Here is a 20,534-nt window from a genome sequence, read left to right as displayed (position 1 = left end):
AAGCTCTTAACTGTTCCTCAAGTAACCTCCGTAAAAGTAACCTCTTTCTTTTTAGTTCAGTTTGTATTTATGCAGATAGTTCCATAAGCTTTCCAATATCTCTGAAGTGTAATTCTGTCAAAGTGAGTCTCTCAGTGAATGTTTTTGTATCTGTACAGGCATTTAAATATTTACGGGAAGAAGTTAAAACCTTTCAGGGCAAGCCAATAATGGTAAGTTGCCTCAAGTATTTTTGGATCTTAAGTTATATTTTAGTATTTAAATGATTGGCTCAGCACTGTGGTTTTAATACCAGTTTGGTGTAAGTGTAATGTTTCTCTCCAAATTGATTTATTTTAATCATGGTTTAAAGCAAGGGTCAGGAACCAGCGGGATCCTGATCTTTCTCTCGTCTCCACTCCCCCGCCTCCCACAACCAAGAAGGCCAACTTTTAACATTGGGGTGGGACTGATAGGGAACTTCCTAGTGCAGCTGATCCCAGCTGATTATTGTTTTTTGTAGGCTCTCTTCAGGGGACAACAGTCGCTGATTGTCACTGCTTGCAGAGAGCTGTGTGCTGCACTTTGTCAGGGCTTCGATTAGCTGATAGCCAGGCCTTCAAAGTGTCTTGCAGAAGGCTTTGTAGGCACCTTTGATTGTCTGTGCCTGCAGCCCACTTTTGGCCAAGTCACAACTACTTGCCGCATACATGACATTGTATATGATGGTCAGGTGTAGGGCAAGTGGTTATGGCTTGAACAGAGGTTGCCCACCCCTGGTTTCAAGCATGGTTAGCATTACTGGAGTTGACTACAGTTAAGTCTAATCAGGATTGCATTGCGGACATGGTTTTGAGGCACTTTTTAGTCTTATTCATAGTGCCAACCGAACCGAACAACATTAAACTATGGCCAAAGCAAACCATGAAAGTGGGAGACGAGAGGGTAGCACATCCTTGATGTGGGGGAGAGTCTGCTTCAAGCGGTGCTTTGCAAAGCTGCAAAGAGCATTTTGACAGGTGCACAATCCCACCTTCTGGTGAATCATGCTAATCCTGGTCAATCATGCTTCTCATTCCAGCATTAGTGGAACTGCTTGCTCTTGCTAGGATACCTACTAAGCAGATCTGTCTCAATAATATTGAATGACAGTGTTAGATTAAATAGTCAGTTTTAATTGTTGTGACATTTTGGAAGGAAGTCTTATATTGGGTATTTGGAATATAGAACTTCATCCCAGAAGCAAACCAAATTGCAAATTAAGTAGTACAAATAATTGTAGCTTCCTCTTTTCTTTTACTCTGATACAGACCTTTTAATGGCCTTGTCACCATGTATAGTAAATGTGCTGTGGTTTCATCTTCCTTTTACAGGCCAGGATAAAAGCCATCAACACATTTTTTGCCAAGAATGGTTACCGGGTAGTGGATTCCAGTGTGTATGTTCAACCTGTTCAAACACAAGCACAGTTTGCCTCACCACTGTTTATGCAGCCTGTATATAGTCCTCAGCAGTACTCCATCTACAGTATTGTGCCTCAGACATGGTCTCCAAACCCTGCACCTTATTTTGAAACACCACTGGTAAGCTTATGCTTAAGTCTCATGTGTGAGTCACCTGGGTTTATCTTTCTTCGGTGGCTGAAGAACACTGTTATGTCATTAAATACCACTTGAGTATTTTTAAAAATAGTCTTTAAGCATTTTCAGTACTAAATACAGATAAACTGTCCTATTCAAAACTACTGAGTGGTTTTAAAGGCCTGCTTGAAAAACCATGAGATTCTGCAATGGAATAACAATAATAAATTTGAGCCTTCTCTAGCTATGAACTAGAATTAGTGGGTTTAATAATGTTCAGCGTGCTACTAGTCGCTCTGGAAGTAAGCTGCTGAGGATTCGAGGGCTTTACACACCGACCTTTTAATTTTAAACTAGTGATAGATAATCACTGTAGAAATTCACACCTACAACCACTGGGATATGGGGTTTGGAGAGATGTTGAAGAAGCCCCGCTATGCAAGATTATCCTCAGCCAGCCCTGTCTTTGAAAGTCTGGGGAGTCTTGCTGTTAATATAGAGAAACCCCACATTGGTTCTCTCCTCTCCTTGCTTGAGCTAACATATCTTGTCCCCATTTTCCTGCCTTCTTATGAGAGCCCTGACTTTCTAGCTTTTACATACTCTAAGGAGAACATCCCCACTCAGTATAGCATTACCTCGCCACAGCTAAGTATTCTGGTAAAAGGGGAAATGTATACAGTTGGTGGAAATGTAGAGGTAGGGAAGCATACTTAACTTGGTTTTGAGTATACTGTTGTGGTCCTCAGTTTTCTAGTGGGATGAGTCCTCTATGCTACCTCTTGATATATACTTTGTGTCTGCTGCAGGCTCCATTTCCTAATGGTGGATTTGTGAATGGCTTCAATTCACCAGGATCGTACAAGACAAATGCTGCTGGATTAAGTATAGCTCGCCCATTCCATAGAAACCGGTAAGAAAACTGGCCACACCCTTTTTGGGAGACCTATGACTGCATCTGTCTTGTTAGCCATTCTTTTGATCAATGCAGCTTTCTCCCTTCTGTCTGTTTAGCCATTCGGAGACAGATTCCGGTTCAGAGAACTTTCAATTCCAAGCTAGAATTTGCTTCCACTGTTCCTAGGATTAGCTAGGAAACAGCTTCATAAATTTATATTTGCTATAGCTCACCACACAAAATGTTTTAAGTCTTGGGTGTAGTTTGCAATAAGATTTGCTGCTGTTCTTGTGATATGCATGGGCCATGGGACACTTACTGCTTCTTGGCTACAAGCATGTCTCCACCCCTGTACTGAAGGCAATGACAGTTTGTGAAGGGAGGAAGAAACCACAGATTTTTACCATGCTTGCTGTTCTCAGGAGAAGCTGTTTTCACAGCAGCTCCACAAGAAGCAGAGGAAAAACAAGGTGTGAGACCAGCAGTAGGGAGAAGGTAGGGAACTTTCAGACACCCTTGCTTACTCCTGTTAGAACTAAGCAGAATTTAACCCCCACTGTTCAGCAGTGATTAAATCCTGCTGCCTTGGGTGCACAGCCAATGCAGAATTTAATACTTATCAGTGGCATCAGCTGATGGGGAGGTGGATGTGGTTTAGGGGAACAGGCTGTGTGGGCCAAATTAGACCCCTTGCAGGCCAAAATTTGCCTGTGAGCCAGAGGTTCCCGACCCCTGCATTGCAGGCTCATTCTTCTGTTGTATTGAAGTGTTTATCAGTAACACACTTAAAGGAATGCTCTGTGCAGTTGGGTGTGCAGTGGAGGAAGGTGTAGTGCAGTTGTACAGTACAACATCTCGATGACCAGTTCATTTCAAGCTACTTCTGTTATAACCGACATATTGTCTCCACCTCTGTAATTCATTTACCAAATTAGACTCTGTTCTGATACAGCTGTAAAGATTTGAGTGTAGATATGCTCATTCATAAAAGAAGAAAAAATCCAGTAAATGGGAGCAACTCGTAATTACTGAAAATGATAGTGTGCTAGGTTAACACAGTCACAGTCATTGCTTTCTGTGAGATTTCGTTTGCAAACAGCCTTTGTACACATTTGGGGAGGCCAAAGTTCAGGGTCGTCAGACAGTATCACTAACAGAAGTTGGACTATGATACGGTAGTTTCAGCAACAACGGGACCTGTGGTACTGTTGTTTTAATTTTAACTGAAACTCAGTAAAATTTGGTTTCTGCATGCACTTGGCTTTCTAAAGCCTTTAGTAAGACAGGTTGAGACATTTTGGTATGGACTGAGTTTTAGATGCCACCAGCATGTGGAACCTACTTTCTGTAGAATTGCTTGTACTAAGTGAAAAGCTGGGGAAAATGTAGAAAATGCTGAGACGTCCTCTTTATGATTATCTTGGGTCCAAGTAACTTGATAAGCACTTCCCATGGAACAGTTTCACTTGTGCACATAAAATTTTTGGTTGTGCACTGTCAGGTTTCAGATGCAAACTTCCTACATTAATGTGTTTAGGAAAGGTTGTTTTAAAAGGAAAAACTTTCTGTTTAATGTAGCTTTGCATCAAGTGGGTAGTCCACCTCAAAGCATATTATGGTAAATATCTTTCATATCCTAATTTATAGTTGCCATAGCTTGGAGATTGACTAGAAAGTTTCAGAGTCTTATGTTTTTAATCTAAACCAGAAGATGTTCTGGTTTAGGCAGTATGAATGTGTATCTGTCTTTTCCAGCTGTTTTAATATTATTACATGACTACATAGTAAGCTTTTAAAGCTTGGTTTCAGAGCCGTACAAAATTATCTAACCACATTGGAAAGTGATTTTCTCCTTACAAAAGTATTCTTGTCAGTGGGCATACATTTTAGGAAAACAAATATCTTGGCCTGCCTTAACTATGCCCCCCCAGCTGAACAAAATATTTCTAGTCTTTGAGAATATCCTGTAGGATTAAATCACACCACACCTTTGGAGATACATATGCCTATGAGTAATATTTCTTGACAGATCAGACGGTTGTGCATTTTTTATTTTATGGCAGCATTGAGAATGAGATGTGGATTCTGAGTATCAGCCCTGTGATGATAAATATTGCACATGAGAGAAAATGGGCCTAACAATCGAAGTCTGAGCATCTCTTAATATTCTCATGCTTTTCTCTCCTGCTGTTTTCTTTCTTTGACCTCTCTTTCTCTTGCTTAGGCTAAAAATGTGTGCCCTTCTCAATGACAGCTAAGATTATGAGATCTGAGGGCTGGCTCACACTTTGAAATCTGGTTTTAAAAGCTTCATATTTCTATTTAATTGTACTGTGTCTTGGTCATAACATTATTCTGGAATTTGTAAACTGTTCATCTGGTTATTACTAGTGTGATTTGTATTGTACTACACTGCAAATCTTCAGTTTCCTACAAGGAGTCATTTCTCAAAAGAAAAGCTATAGAAGTCTCTGCATTTAGGTCTTAAAGCATTCTGGACCCTCTTGGCAGTTTTTGTTGATCTCCTATGAGGACTTTTAATAACCTTCTTGAAATGGGGATGGGTGGATTAGCTGATTCCAGTTACTGCAAAAAGAAGTAGTAGCTACCAACTGGTTTCTAAATATATTTCAGACTTTTGCAAACTCATTTGTGACATTTGAAGTTGAATCAGTTTACGGTTTGGGCCAATAAAGAGTTTTTCCATTAAGGATTAGATTTATTAATACTGTGATACCAAATTGATGGCTGTACACCCCCTCCACTCACAACAGACAGAATAGTTTAGCAGGGTGTGTTCTGCTCAAACCCACCTTACAGTGTTTCCAGCTAATACTGTGAATTGACAGAATACAATGCTTGAAAGCAAAAACAAGGCTACTTTTTTTACTCAGCTTGGTTTTTTGTGCATGTCAAGTTGTCTATCTATATAATCACTCTAATCCCTTTTCAGGTTCAGCTCAAAAGCCAACCACTCATTTCCTACCTTCAAACGGGCATGCTTTCTTTGAACCTTATTTTACAAGCTGTAAGCTTAGTGTTGACTGGGTACCACATCCATACAGGGAGTCAGTGCATATTGAAACTGAGTGGTTTTTTTTTTGTTTTTGTTTTTTTAAGGGGGGAGTAATGTTCTGTTTTAACATCATTAATTGCACCCCCAAAAAAGAAGAATTATGGAGACCCTTATTAAGGCTTCCTTAGTTCTTAATGTGTTGGTGGCCAGTTTAGTTTGTTGACAGGAGCACCTTTTTGTACTGTTGGGTTAATTTATGTCCACATATTTCACATATCCAGCGTGAAGCCTCATTTCCGATTGTCAAGTAGTTCTGAACATTCTGCTGAAGTAACATCCGCAGTCAGTGCTGTGTCCGTAGGAGATGGACAGCTGCACAGAGCCAGCTCAAGGAACTTCCAAACAGAACGGCAAGCAAACTCATTGTCAGGACACCAAGATCAAAGCTATTCACCGAAGGATTCTTCTGTTACACAGATAGAGCAAAATGGTGATTATGGCATGAGCCGAGGCAGGTAAGGAATACATCATTCACAGGTGTGCTTTAAGGTTTCTGCCAGCTATATAAAGCTGCATTATAATGAGCTAGATCATTGGTCTATCTAGCCAAGGATGTCTGTGTTGACAGGCAGTAGCTGTTGTCAGGCAGGGGTCTTTCTCAGTGCATCCAGCGCTCTAGTTTGTCAGCATTTGAACTTGGGACTACTTTGCGACAGTAAAGTCTCAAAGCTACTCTTAAAACAAAGTTCTACAAACAAATGAAATTCATACACATGCTGTTCTTAAATTTAAAATTCAAAATCAGTAGCAGACTAAAAGTGAGTAATAAGAAAGGAACATACCCTCTCTCACACATGAAAGATAATCACCAACACTTTGAGCTAAAATAATCCCCAAAACCACCACAATATTAACACTAGTGCTGGAAAGATATTAGTGTTAATTCTATGAGGGAACCTTCTTTCTACCAGCTCTAGGGTGTCCACAAAACCGGGCAAACTCCAATAAAACACAGGGAATAAAAAATGGGGCGGCATTTAATCATATCAATAAGCTGTTGGCAGTTTTAGCAGCTTTAAAAATAGTTAGAAAGTTCATGGAAGCTTCTCTTTGCTTATTTACAGGAGAAACATTTTCAGAGGTCGGAGAAGACGGGAAGATGACAGACTTGTGGTAAGGTTTTGGGTTTACTAAAAGGAATATTTGTACAGTCATACCTTGGGTTGAAGTTGCTTTAGGTTGAGCGTTTTTGCTCTCTGGCGACCTGGAAGTAACGGAATGCGTTAATTCCGGGTTTCGTCGCTCGCGCATGCGCAGACGGTCAAAATGACGTCACGAGCATGTGCAGAAGCAGCGAATTGCGGCACGCGCAGACGCGGGTTGCATTCTGCTCTGGATGCGAACGGGACTCCGGAACGGATCTTGTTCGTATCCAGAGGTACCGCTGTACTGTAAAACAGCCCCTGTGATGGCCCTTCATATGCCAAAAGAGGTTTTGTCATTTCCAAAATAGTGGCTTGGACCATTCGTCCCTTCTGCCCGAACTGTGACCCTTCTCTTCATTCCCACCTGTATTGCACGTAATGGAATTAGATTTCACAGTCATGCTGCTTGAATATATTTTCTTGAAATCTCATTTTGTGCGAATTTCAATAGTACTTGGATATTTTCTCACTGATATGGATCACAGCGATACCTAAATACAAGCACTTGGGACTTCTGAAAAGGATGTTGTGGCTGCTTTTTGCTTCTCTTTTGGTCCTGCGATTGCTGTGAGTGAAGTCGTGGCTTGCTTGGTTTAGCATATCGTCTGGACCCAGGCCTGTGGTTTGTCTCCAGACAAACCACAAGCTGTGTAACCACAGTTTGTTCTTAGGCTTACTGGAAGATGCAAATGATGAGCCTGGGTGTGGATGGCATTCTAAGGCAAATCATGGCATAGCTCACAGCAGTGCAGCAGCAGCAGGACTGCAATCTTCTATCCAGGAATCTACTAGCTCATGCTTTCATTGAAAGCCGCAGTCTGATTTAGCATTGCGTGTGAACCAGTTCACTGTATTGCGTGAATATGGCTTGCAAGGGTATCTGGATGGGGGGAAGAGGTGTGTTACTCAATTTCTTCTCTAGATTGAATATTGATTGGGTGGGGCATAGTATGTTACTCCTTCACAGTATATTAACATGTTATCTTCTTTTTTAGCGGCCTCCGCCTTCAGCTGAAACTAAGACTTTGACACCAAAGTTTGACTTGCTAGCCTCGAATTTCCCTCCATTGCCTGGCAGCATGATAAAAACACAAGGGGACCCAGTCTTGGAGAGTAGGATGTCGGACGTTGTTAAAGGAATAAGCAAAGAAAAGGTACCTAATCTCAGTGCTTGACCTAATCTCAGAGCAAGAAGGGGAGGTTAGAGTGAGTCTTGTCCTAATCAAGGCCACAGATTGTTAGAAGAGAGCAGGAAGTGGCTGTCTCCCACCAACCCGGCCCCAAATCCTGTGACCGATAATAAAACAAATGCACCCCAGTCTTGGAATCCTTGCTACACAGTGCATAACCTTGTCTTGCTCTAAGGGGTCCATACAGGAGCACTACGTCTAGTGGGGCTGAATGTCTGGGTGAGAAATCTGAGCCAGGATTATTTCAGCCACCCTTGTAAATAAGCCCATACAGGTTAGTAGCCTGCAAAATGTTTAGTTGCCTGCTGAGGGGCTCACAAAAGAGGGAAGGAGAATGAAGGTCAGGAGGCCAGTGCCCTGGAAGGTTTCACCAGTGATGCTTGCCCTGGGCCCGCCTTTATTTTTTATACTGAATCATTTATACCTGAATATAGCCACCATTTAAATTTCCCACCGTGCCCCTATATAGCATCGCTTTGGAGCCTGCTATCAGCTAAGCCTGCCACCGGGCCCAGTGACAAGAGTTGGAGACCCATTAGATACAAGTTTGCCGAAGGCCCCATCCGACCTGTAACTAGTCATGTGACGAGATCTGTCCCGTCCCCCTGTCCCCCACAGCAGCTTGCTCTAGGTTTGCACTGAGTATGGAAATGGTTTGCCTCCTCTGAGCGCATGTCTAGTTTTCTATGCTGTGAGCATAGGAGGGACTGAGAGCTCCATCCCTCCTCTGCTAATTCCCTCACTCACCTGCATGCAGTTTGTGGCCACTGTGGCTACCAGGCTAGTGCTTTAAATACAAGACTGATTTCACCTCTGCTATAGCTGCTGGTGTGTGCAGTACTGGAGTAGACAGGTGCAGCTGCTTTTACAAACTTGTAAAGGGTCCATTTTAATGTATGTACTCTGTGGGCTTGATTGAATGACATTCCTATTTTAAAATGTTTGTGTGCCCCTTGTTTGTGGCTGTGACTCATGTGAGTTGTTATCTTAGTCTGTATTGTTGAAAACATTGTTTCTTTTGCTTCCTCTAGGAAAACAAAGAGTTGCCAGTCGATTGTATAACATCTACTCAGGAAGAGCAGGGCCAGAGTACTGTTCAGCCTGTCATGAGTGCCAGTTCTCCCTGTGAGATTGATGTTCCTGGATTAAGGTAAGGAGACAAGTGTTAGTTTTAAGTTGCACCTGGAACTATGTAGCTGCATTGAAAGGGAAGGGCAAATATATTTATGTTTGTTTTAGTACTAGAGGCATTTTCTGCCAGCAGGCTGTTCAAAGTGACATGCAATCAATAAAAAGAAAACCAAGGGGGGAAGCAAATTACACGGCAGCTAGTTAAACAAAAGACAACAGCAAATATCAATAATAGTTGCAGCTATACTCAGAATGCCCTGCCCTTTTTCCTTTAATTGATGAATGCTTTGTGTACTCTTCATGTTTGTAAGAACTAGTTCATGGTGCTGCCTATCTCCTCAGATGTCTGGTAACAGATGATTCTGTTTTAAAAGGTACTGTGCAGTAATCTGGGTCCCCATATCTGGTTATACTGAATATCCTTAAAATAAGTAAACAGTTCCTAAGAGCTCACTTGTGAGTCTTAAGAGCAAGCAGATTAAATGGAGGAACATGGTTGCACTTGGAGCCAGTTCAAACATAATTCTAAGCCAAACAATGACTCGGTGCTGATGAGCCTCTGCAGTGAAGATTGAGACCATAGCCCACTTCTGGTTTTGCTCTGTTAGCCAAGGAGAATCCGTGGTTTGCTTAGTGTTAAGTCTGAAGCTGGGCTCATAGTTTGTTTCCCCTAGAAAAGCCACAAGTGGTAAACCCAAGAAACAAGCCTTTGCCTACAGCTTGGGGTTTGAAGTGAGACAAATCACGAGCCTGAGTTTAGACCTAATACTAAACCAAACCATAGCTTAGTCCTGGGTAGCACTGCCAGACCAGGGGAGGAGAGCAGTGGCTACACCCATATATTTGCTTGTTTTGTGCCAAGCCATTTATTTGGCTTTACATTCCATGCAAACTGGGCTATTGTATTTTAATGTTTATCAGACAAATGAATATAAAAACAATGAAAAAAATGTGTTGCTCATACGACTAGTGCATAACAACACAAAAGGAGATGGACCTATGATGTTATGATTAATTGTGTGGGAGTGGACTGGCATTGTGTGTGATGATGCATTCAACATGCACACAGGGAAGGGAGCATATGGAATCTGTGCCCCCTGCCTTTAAATATGTTCCCATACCTGGAAAATGATTGCTTTGGGTGCAAGAAATCATTTTCAAGAAGCCCAGCTAGTTCCTGTGCAAGGTGTAATATCAAACTCTCATTGGATTTACCAGTGCCACTCAACCAGATAAGCTGGAAGAGGTCCAAGCGCAGAAAGAGGTTGCAAGCCAGACTTCGCCACCTTCACCTGTGTGCCCCCTCAGTACTGTAAAATCACCTAGGACAAATGCCACTTCATCTACAACCAGTACGAACACGATGCCTACTGTGACAGTACAGGTAAGGGTGTCTGCTTTCAGTGGGTTTTCAATGGCTTTAATAAACACCTCCAAGCCTTGGGGAATGTGGGAATTTCACCCCAGTATTTGCAGTGAAGGTTTGTGTTCGGATGGAGGGGGCTGTTGAAAAAAATAATAAAATAAACTTTTGCATTGACTGAAGAGAAACTACAGTGGTACCCCGGTTTACATACGCTTCAGGTTACATACGCTTCAGGTTACAGACTCTGCTAACCCAGAAATAGTACTTCAGGTTAAGAACTTTGCTTCAGGATGAGAACAGAAATCGTGCTCTGGCGACGCGGCAGCAGCAGGAGGCCCCATTAGCTAAAGTGGGGCTTCAGGTTAAGAACAGTTTCAGGTTAAGAACGGACCTCCAGAACGAATGAAGTACTTAACCCGAGGTACCACTGTACTTGTTTTTTATTTTAAAATGCTGTCCTTTTGTATTCTGGCACACTAAAACCTTTCTCTTTGACACCCAAAGCAACCCCGGAAGCTCAGCTATGCTGAAGTCTGCCAGAAACCCCCGAAAGAGATGGCTCCAGTTCCTGTTCAGCCGCTTAGGGAGCTGCGTACCAATGTAACCTCTCCTGCCAAAACAGAAGAAAATGGCACCCATGAAAGAGCTGGAGAGAAGACGTGCGAAAAACCTGAAGGACGGGTTAAGGACTTTGCGGTCTTCAGGGGCAACGGGCCTCCCAAGGGAGCCGCAGGAAAAATCAGGGAACAGAGGCGCCAATGTGGACGTAGGTCTTCTCCTCAGGGAGCGCCTCGGCGTGTTGGCAAGGAACAGTATGTGCCACCACGATCACCAAAGGAAAATTGATCAAACTTTTTATTTAATCATAAGTATGGACTAATGAGCAGTAGAGGAGAAACTGGCCAGCTGTGAGAAATTCAAATGTGGGGAAAGCGGACACTGAATTCAAGAGCACAGAGTTTGCGGTGTGAGAGTGCTTGAAGAGGTCCCAATATTCATCTCAAAGTGATATATAAAATGCTGGAGGAATTGAATCAATATAAATATGATAAAAGATTATAATTTTTGTAACTTTTTTTTTGTTTTAATTTGCAGCGGGTTTCCTGCCTGAAGGTAGAGTCTTGGGTTATGAATTAGTTTGTTGAAAATGAGGAACAAATACACACGATAGCATGTTCCTCACCTGGAGAAAGAAGAGGCAAAATATTTTTCCCTTTTTTTTTCTTTTTTGAAAAAAGCATTTCTGTAAAAGTTATAAATTACTTTTTAAATCTATTTAATGTACGGCTTGTAGGATGATGTGTATGCCATTAATGGCCTTGCATTACAAATCAGCCCCAAAACTGACATGCTTGGTCAGTATGAATGAGTGTAGCCACATACTTGTTATGTCATGATTTAGTCACTGCTGATAACTGAATGTACTACTGTAGTATTTTGTGTTTTGGAAATGTAGTATTTGAACTTACTAATTTTGGTCAGCTTTTAAAACTCCTATTTTACTTTGGATTATACAAACAGCAAGATTAGTAAATGAATAGTGGGCAAGGTTTTAATTTGTACTCGCTTTCCCCCTAATTAGGGATTGCATTATTTTTATTTTCCCCCACTGCTTAAGTATTTTTCTCTAAATCTTTATTACAGAATTATGCACATCTAGCTGGAATAGTCGTTCCAGTACTGATGCAGGACTAATACAGAAAAAGTGCACAGCAGTCCTTTTCTTGGTATCACATTTAATGACCTTGGATTTTCATCTCTTCAGTATGCTTAATTGTGTAGAATTGAGGCAGGTCAGTTTGAAGTTTGGCCTTTCTATAATACATGGATGGGCCTCTAGAGTGACTTGCATTGATAGATACTGTATATTGAAAAAGCTCTTTCTACTGAAAAAAGCACTTCATACTATACTGGAAATCAGGTTTTGTGTAGAGGGCAGACTTTTAAAACAGCAAGTTTGGTAACTAGGTTTCCTCGGTTTTTTAGAGGTGATAGCCATGGAAACGTCCAAGTTAGTCTGGAGAACATTGGAGAGGATTTTTACATAGCTTTATGTTAATTAGATTAACAACATTGTGTAACGAGCAGTCTGGGTTATAAGCTGGTAACTGTAGTAAGTCATAAAAGGAATAGGAAAGCTACAAGTTAAATCTGCCAAAATCTGCATGCTAGGGTTCAAGGTTCTGTATTAAAGTGTTAGGGGAAAGTATCTTGCAACAACAAAGTGTACCTTTCTTTAGTTAATAGCAAGTATAACAAATTTAAAGTTGTTAGTTGTGAACACTGGAAAATGCAGTTGCGAGATACTACCACATCCTAGTTTATATATGCTAGTGATAACTTTGAAATGTCAGTGGCAGATAAATAATTTAACTGTGAAAATGTTCATCTTCTGATTTTCTTAGCCAGATAACCCTTGGCAATTTTTACTCAGTAGGCATTCTCTATCAATGGCTTTGAGAACACTCATATCTATTTTTATAAGTATATAAATATATATATAAAGTTAGATTTGTCATTTCTCTAACTTATTATTCAGCTTGGCAATCACTTTTTTATTTGATTGAAAAGTGTATATGTACTTACATAGTTGATATTCTTTTTTTCTATGCATGTTATTAATCATTACTCATTTTAAAGTACATGTGCTGGGTTTGGCAGTCTTTAAATTTACACAAATCATTGATCACATCTGTTAACACAGAAACCCATTTTGGTTTACTCATAATGCTATTTTTGTATGGACATAACCCACAAAAGGTGAAAAATATTTAAAAGTGTTAAGAACGCTGCAAAATGTATGGAAGAGTACTTCAAAAATTCTTTTTTAAGATCATAAATCTAATTACTGCACTTGGATTGGAAAAAAGGTTGAACTGCGACAGTTATCCTTAGGGTAGACACGTATTGTGACATTACAAACTAAAGATGTATTTGAATTTATAAGAGCCGACAGGAGTTCTGGAAATATATATATGGTTGTCTATCATTCAGAGAGAATGTAGTTGTTTGGAAAGGGGCTAGTCAAAACAAATTACCTGGCAATGTGAGTGTGTGAAACCTAACCCTGCGTTATGTATCCACGTATGGTTGGAATTTTTGTTCAAAAGCAGATCAACTTGAAAGTGTAGCTCTTTGCTTTTTTGGATGTTAAAAAAATAGAGCTCACAATTGCTTTCTTGTGAGTTAAAAATGTTGACCTATGGAAGGGATGTGTTATACACCCTGAGTGAGTGTGTGTGTGTGTGTGTGTGTGTGTGTGTGTGTGTGTGATGGCTCTTGTTCAATGTATGTGTTAAGTGTGTAAAAACAGCTTTTTCCAGTATAAAGTTGCTACTCTTGAGGGCTCAATATTTGGTAACTATCAACTCAATTAACATAGCCTTCCCCCCCCCTCAAATCTACTATAAACTTTTAGGTTTAGAGGAAATAATGAAGTAAATGCAACTGTTAAAAAGAGAGCGAACAGTGTGTGCTGTTAACTTTTCTTGCAGTTATTGCATGATTAGAAACTTATCTGGGCTCACTATTGCTCTTGTCCATTCTCAGGCAGTGTCTTGAGTCTCCATCCATCAGTCTTCCCATATTACTTTGGAAACGAGAAATGACATCTTTAGAACTAGATTCACTGCTGGCAATTCTGCTGTTTTATTGTAAGAATATTGAATGTGGCAGTGCTTGTTTTCTGCATAGTTTTGCATTAAAGTGTTAATGGACAAAGCATTCTTATAGTTACTGGGAAATTCAGGCAGTGAACAACAACATGTGAACCCTTGTCCTTTGTCTATTAAAAAATACTGGATGAATGTAATATATACCGGCATAGCCTGTACTGGTAAAATAACCAAAACAAGCATTTTCATTGTAAATATTGAAACAGTGGAGATGAAGCTGATGTTTGCATTTCATCCATAAAACATCAGTGTCAAAGCTGTCTACCTAAATGCCATTACCTTTCACCTTAAAGGTCAGTAATGGACAGACATGCCTGTTGAGTCTTATCAGTTGAAATAATAATTCATTATAATGGCAAACAGCTTTCAGTTTCCTCAACTCTCATTTGTTGGTGATTTTATGAGTGTCCTGAGTTTTCCTCCTTTCATGTTTTTAGGATTGGTAAATAACTCTGGGTCCTATTATTGTACTTATGTTCTGGAAGGGAAAAAAGGGGGAGCTACTCTCTTGGCATGGAACTTAATAGTCCTACTTTCTTTTCTTTTTTTGATTTAGCTTGGCAGAAAGTGTGATGCAGATTTAGCAGTAGGTTAAACTAAACCCATCTTACTGACCAGAAGAAAACTTAAAAGATGAAACTGGGGCAGATCAGTAGCAATTAAGTGACTTAAGCAATGCTTTTATTGTAGTAAAATAGCTATGGCCTTACTATTTCATCAATATCGGCTAAATGTCTGAATATGTTCACTCTTTTTACTGTTACCCAAGTGAATATTCACATGAGAGAAAAAATACCTGCTACATGTGTACAGATTTCAAATTTGTAAAATGCAGCATTATATACAGACAAAATACAACAGAAATGCACTTCGGGTTGGGGGGAGCTTTTGTAAATTGTGATTACAACAAATATGCAATAGGTTTTTTTCTTTAACTTTTGATATTTCCTTCTGAAACATAAGATTGTTACCATTAATCTTTAATGGCCTATCATGCTTGTGTGTGTGTGTGTTTGTTTGAGAGAGAGCAGATATTCTTTGTGTGGGTTTCCTTTAGGATGGTACATTTCATTTAAAAAAATATTCTTTGGATGAGTGTTAGCTGGGTCTCCAGCCCTGGACTCTGGAAGACATCTGATGAGTGTATTAATGTAGGTTTCAGAGGATATTAAATGGAAACTAATCGGTCTTCAAAGTAACCTGTAACAGCTTCAAGAATTTTATATTTAATAGCTGGAGGGTGTGTGTTTTTTACAGAAGATTGTCATGGATAAAATCCCCCCCTCAAATATATTTCTGATGTAACTGGCTAGTGCACAAATGGTTTCAGTTCTTCAGTCAAAACCACTCAGCTATGTCTCTCCTGGAAAAGTTTGGTTTCTGATATTTATATTCTCACTTTTCTGTGAGACTTCTGTTTAAAAAAAAGAAGTAGTAATTATCTGGATTCTCTACTTTGTCAGTTTGGTTTATTCCTGTTGTCAAAGCTGTCTAAAACAAAAATGTGTAAAGTAGGTTCATGCTTAATTGTTAAAATTATACATGTATTTGTATTTGTTTTTGACATTGCCAAGGTGCTATGGGAAACTGAAATAACCGTTAGAAGGAAATAATAAAATCCACCTTAAAAAGACACACATCCTTTGTCCAGATGCTAAATGACTTGATATGCTGAATATGTGGCAGTGGAAGACCTATTACTCAAAACCACTAACTGATCAAAACGGAAGGACGGACAGGAACTATATGCCTGAAGCTAATTGTTGAGACATTCCTAAATAGGTGGATCTTAAATGCCATTACGGCAGACAGGCTACTTTGGATGTTGGTTCTTACCCATATGGCTAATTAACTACATTGGGAGTATAGTTGTAGATTGGGAAGGCTAACCTGTGGCGTTCCGGATGGTGTTGCCCCCAGGCAGCATGGGCAGTGGTTGAGGATTTTGGGAGTTGTAGTCCAAGACCATATGGAGAACCACAAATCTGCCCCCCCCCCCCCACTATAGAGGATGTATAAGACAACAGCATTCATTTTTTAAAATTTCATCCTGAAACATAAAGCCAATACTTCAGTTGGCCAGTCTGGCCCAGTACAATGGAAACTATGACATCTGTCCTCACCGACGTTATTTCACTTTGGTTTTTATCCTGTGCTGTTTTTTTTTACAATAGAACTACATGTAGTTGGAGCCTCACCAACTACTCAGAATCATTCAGTTTGAAAGGGAAGGCTGTTGCAAGGGTGTGAGGGAACAGTAGGGTGGTTTTTCTGCTGAAAATCACCCGTCTTCCCCAGAAGGGGCAAAAACAACCTGTGATGGCATGACTTTCTGCACAACGATTGTAAGAAGAGTTGAGTCACTTAATTCCTCCCTGCTTTGAATTGTGGCGTTTGTAAAATTCTGGGAAGCTGGGGGAAACCACAGGCCTACATCCTATGACAGCCTAAGTGAATATTCCCCACAACTACATGAGATGCTTGTTGGATTTACACTTTTGCTAGCCGTTGCCTGATGATTTATGGAAAAGCAAACTCCATTATTTGACAACATTCTTTGTGGAACCTCCATTGAAAGGTTTGTGAATGTACTGGGACAGCAGCGATAAACCCCCTCATTTTGTGCGTTGTATAAAACAGCATATATGGGTTTTTCCAGTCTTCACATGCAGAAGGGGATCAGTTTGCCAGTTTATTTGCTATAAGAAATACACATACCTGAACAAATAATGTATAAAAATTATTATACAATTTAGGTAACATAAGTTGCAAAACTTGGTTATTTGTATTAAAATATTTCCTCAAGTATTTCCATATTTGTTTCCATCATGTAAGGTAAGGTAAAGGTACCCCTGCCGGTACAGGCCAGTCGTGTCCGACTATAGGGTTGTGCGCCCATCTCACTTAAGAGGCCGGGGGCCAGCGCTGTCCGGAGACACTTCCGGGTCACATGGCCAGTGTCATGAAGCTGCTCTGGCGAGCCAGCGCAGCCAGCACACGGAAACGCCGTTTACCTTCCCGCTTGTAAGCGGTCCTTATTTATCTACTTGCACCTGGGGGTGCTTTCGAACTGCTAGGTTGGCAGGCACTGGGACCGAGCAACGGGAGCGCACCCCGCCGCGGGGATTCGAACCGCCGACCATGCGATCGGCAAGCCCTAGGCGCTGAGGTTTTACCCACAGCGCCACCCGCGTCCCACCTTGTCACAAAGTATGAAAAGCCTGGGGGAAGCCTCAATTCCTGACTACATTTTATAGATGAGGATTCATTACCACACAAAATAGCATTGATTTCAGCCTTACTATGAAAACCAGGAATGGGGAACCTTCATACATAACTTGTTTTACGACTCTTCACTTATGTTGGCTGATGGGAACTGGAATAGACACACCTGGAGGACCACAGATTTCCTGTCCTGGAGTAAGCAAAGGAATCTCAAATGAGCAAAGGAATTTAGTTACAGATAGGTAGGAATCTAGTTAGCGGTTTGAGATTAAATGCAGTTTGTGAGTGATTTTGACAATATATTGATACGCACAACGTCGCATATCAACCCTGCCTATTAAAGTGAAATAAAAGATACTTTCTACTCAATCCTGGAGTCCACAAGCACTACTGTGCACTTAAACACCCCAGCTGCTGCTTGCCAATGACCTGCCCCACCCCAAAGCAGCTTGCTTTAAACACAAAAAGGTGGCTACAGAGGCATTGATATTTTGACTTTTTGGAGATGAGTGATTATGAGCATTTGCCAGGTTTTTCATGTCCATGACATGTCATAAATTTTCCAAAATGTGTTGGCCTGAAAAGGTTGAGAACTTGTTAATCCCTCCCACATTGCTTACTCAATTCCTGAGAATTCATTCCTGTTCTTGAGCATGGTGTTTCTGTGGTCAGGTTTCCTGTATGCATGTCACCATTGAGCATGCTGGCTAGAAGGCTGGATCCTGTAGCTGTAGGATGGCCACAGAGTATGAGAGTGCCTGTGGATGTGACCGAGCCAGTGTAGACATCGCTGCAGCAGAAGTGTGAACATGCTGGGCATGTGGGCTTGGGAGAGCACATCTTTTCCCCCAACTGTACTGCCATGTGATGCTCCAAATCTTCTTGACTTTGCACGTATTGAAGATGTTGAGGCGACACTTCCAGGAGATCAACATGCCCCCAACTCACTTCCATAAAGCAGCATGCTCAACATGCAAGGCAGACCCTTCATCTTAATATTGGTCATTAGCAATCCCGGGTCTAAAACAAACTTGAGCTACGCATGTGGGGTGATCCACTTCAGTGCTTCTAGATCCCAGACCCTCCAAGTGTCCCTATTTTCCAGGGACAGTTCTGGATTTACAGAAGCCTTCCCGGTTTCTGATTTAATCCTGGAATGTCCCGCTTTTCCTCATGACACCCCTATTTTAATCAGAGAAATATTGGAGGGTATGGAGTCATGCGATCCTCAAGTCAAGGAGATAACTAGACAACCTTTCAAAGACATCTGAAGGCAGCCCTATATAGTGAAGTCTTCTCATGTTTAGTGTTTTATGTTTTTATATAGAGTGGTACCTCGGTTTAAGAACAGTCCTGTTTACGAACAACTTGGTTTTCAAACTCCGCAAAAATGGAAGTAGTGTCCTGGTCTGAGACCTTTACCTCGGTCTAAGAATGGAATCCGAGGGTGACGGTGGCAGGAGGCCACATTAGGGAAAGCGTGCCTCAGATCAAGAACAGTTTCGGTTTAAGAACGGACTTCCGGAATGGATTAAGTTTGTAAACCAAGGTACCACTGTACGTCGGAAGCTGCCCAGAGTGGCTAGAGCAACCCAGTCTGATGTTCAGGGTATTATTAGTGTTAGCGCTTTTTTTTAGGGGTTACTCAAGGGTACGCAATACTGACACCTATTTTTTGTTGCTGTTAAAAAGTTTGGCTCTTACTGTAACAACTTCATGGTGATTACCAGCACCTATTTTTCTATAAAAAAAGCTCCACCTCCTCTTCCTCTTCTTCCTAGTGCTTTTTCTCAGGGGTTACTCAAAGGCATGCAGTACCGGAACCTATTTTTGGTGGTGGTTACAGTTGGAGCCAAACTTTTTAACGACTTGTATTTTTATAGAAAAATGCACTTCTTCTAATTGAATAGGATGTCCATATTTTGATTGGATAAATGTTGGAGGCATGTTGTTGTTGTTTAGTCATGTCCGACTCTTCGTGACCCCATGGACCAGAGCACAGCAGGCACTCCTGTCTTCCACTGCCTCCCGCAGTTTGGTCAAACTCATGCTGGTAGCTTCGAGAACACTGTCCAACCATCTCGTCCTCTGTTGTCCCCTTCTCCTTGTGCCCTCCATCTTTCCCGACATCAGGGTCTTTTCCAGGGAGTCTTCTCATGAGGTGGCCAAAGTACTGGAGCCTCAGCTTCAGGATCTGTCCTTCCAGTGAGCACTCAGGGCTGATTTCCTTCAGAATGGAGAGGTTTGATCTTCTTGCAGTCCACGGGACCCTCAAGAGTCTCCTCCAGCACCAGAATTCATAAGTATGTTGGAGGCATAGGAGCCATCTTCTAGGGGCTCTGGGGGCTTTGACGCCCCCATAAAATATATGAAGGGGTCCCAATGACCACCCCCCCCAAAAAAAGTTGATGGCATTCCCATTCAAACTTTGCACTGCGTCACGTGGACGACGATACCCCAATATTTTACATCAAGTTGTCCCCCCTGGTGGGAGGATATGGAAACCTCTGGAAATGCCTCAAAAGCGCCATACCAATGGTAAGCGCTTTCTTCAGAAGGGAAGTATGGCCCGAGCGAACGCCGTGCGCTTGTCCCAGGCGGCCAGCGGAGGTCGCCCGCGGCCTAGCTAGCCGTGGCGCCTTCGCCGGCTAGGCCTAGCCCTGCCTGAGGCGGCGCTCGTTCGTTTCGCGCGGCGGTGGCGGCGCCGCTGCTGCTGCTTCTGCTGCCGGAGCCCGGGCTGGGCCTGCCCGCCTCCCGCCTTTCTCATGTGACCTAGCCGGGGCTCAGCTCGGCTGCGGGGAGGAGGACGAGGCGGCGGCGCTCGGAGGCGAAGCGGGCGGAGGAGGAGGATCACGGCCATGGCGGCGGGCGCCGTTGCTTGGCGCGGCGGGATCCGGAGCCCTCAGCGCTGAGGGGAGGAAGGAGGAGGAGCCGCAGCAGCTGCCGCCGCCGCCGCCGCCGCCGGAGTCGGCCACTTTTCCCTCCCCATCATGGCTGAGCCGCCAGGCGGTAACGGCGCCGTGTCTCCGCCGGCCAGCTTGCCCCGGGAGGTCCGCGAGCAGCTCGCCGAGCTGGAGCTGGAGCTCTCGGAAGGTGAGCCTCTTCTTTCCAGGGCGGGAACGAAGAGAGGGCGAAGGGGGATCGGAGCCCTTCTTCCCTTCCTGGCACCTTTCCATCGATCGCCCCCTCTTTGGCTAAGCAGAGGGCATTTCCCCCCTTCGGTTTTGGGGGCAATGATGGTGGTGGTGGCGGCGGAGGAGGAAGGAGAAG

At 42.3% G+C, this 20,534-nt stretch overlaps 2 protein-coding genes across 15 annotated transcripts in view; both read left to right on the top strand.

Moving 5' to 3' along the window:
• LARP4 (La ribonucleoprotein 4) overlaps positions 1–15,674 on the top strand; it is a 36,008-nt gene extending 20,334 nt beyond the window's left edge. For all 11 annotated transcript variants that reach the window (XM_083728873.1, XM_083728868.1, XM_083728867.1 and 8 more), the window contains 9 exons: positions 159–212; positions 1,353–1,562; positions 2,369–2,472; positions 5,755–5,988; positions 6,598–6,646; positions 7,674–7,832; positions 8,900–9,018; positions 10,218–10,383; positions 10,870–15,674. In XM_083728873.1, the coding sequence (XP_083584999.1) occupies positions 159–212; positions 1,353–1,562; positions 2,369–2,472; positions 5,755–5,988; positions 6,598–6,646; positions 7,674–7,832; positions 8,900–9,018; positions 10,218–10,383; positions 10,870–11,211 (1,437 nt within the window). In that variant the 3' untranslated portion in view covers positions 11,212–15,674. The remainder of the gene's footprint in view (positions 1–158; positions 213–1,352; positions 1,563–2,368; positions 2,473–5,754; positions 5,989–6,597; positions 6,647–7,673; positions 7,833–8,899; positions 9,019–10,217; positions 10,384–10,869) is intronic.
• Positions 15,675–19,912: 4,238 nt separating this feature from the next.
• Positions 19,913–20,534, top strand: part of DIP2B (disco interacting protein 2 homolog B) — a 181,089-nt gene continuing 180,467 nt past the window's right edge. Inside the window, exon 1 of one of the 4 annotated variants that reach the window (XM_083728810.1) lies at positions 19,913–20,357. In XM_083728810.1, the coding sequence (XP_083584936.1) occupies positions 20,255–20,357 (103 nt within the window). In that variant the 5' untranslated portion in view covers positions 19,913–20,254. The remainder of the gene's footprint in view (positions 20,358–20,534) is intronic. The other 3 variants (XM_083728813.1, XM_083728814.1, XM_083728811.1) reach the window with 3 other exon arrangements.

Source organism: Podarcis gaigeae, assembly GCF_964106915.1.
Source record: "Podarcis gaigeae genome assembly, chromosome: 2".
Lineage (NCBI taxonomy): Eukaryota > Metazoa > Chordata > Lepidosauria > Squamata > Lacertidae > Podarcis > Podarcis gaigeae.
This window is presented reverse-complemented; position numbering and strand designations above follow the sequence as displayed.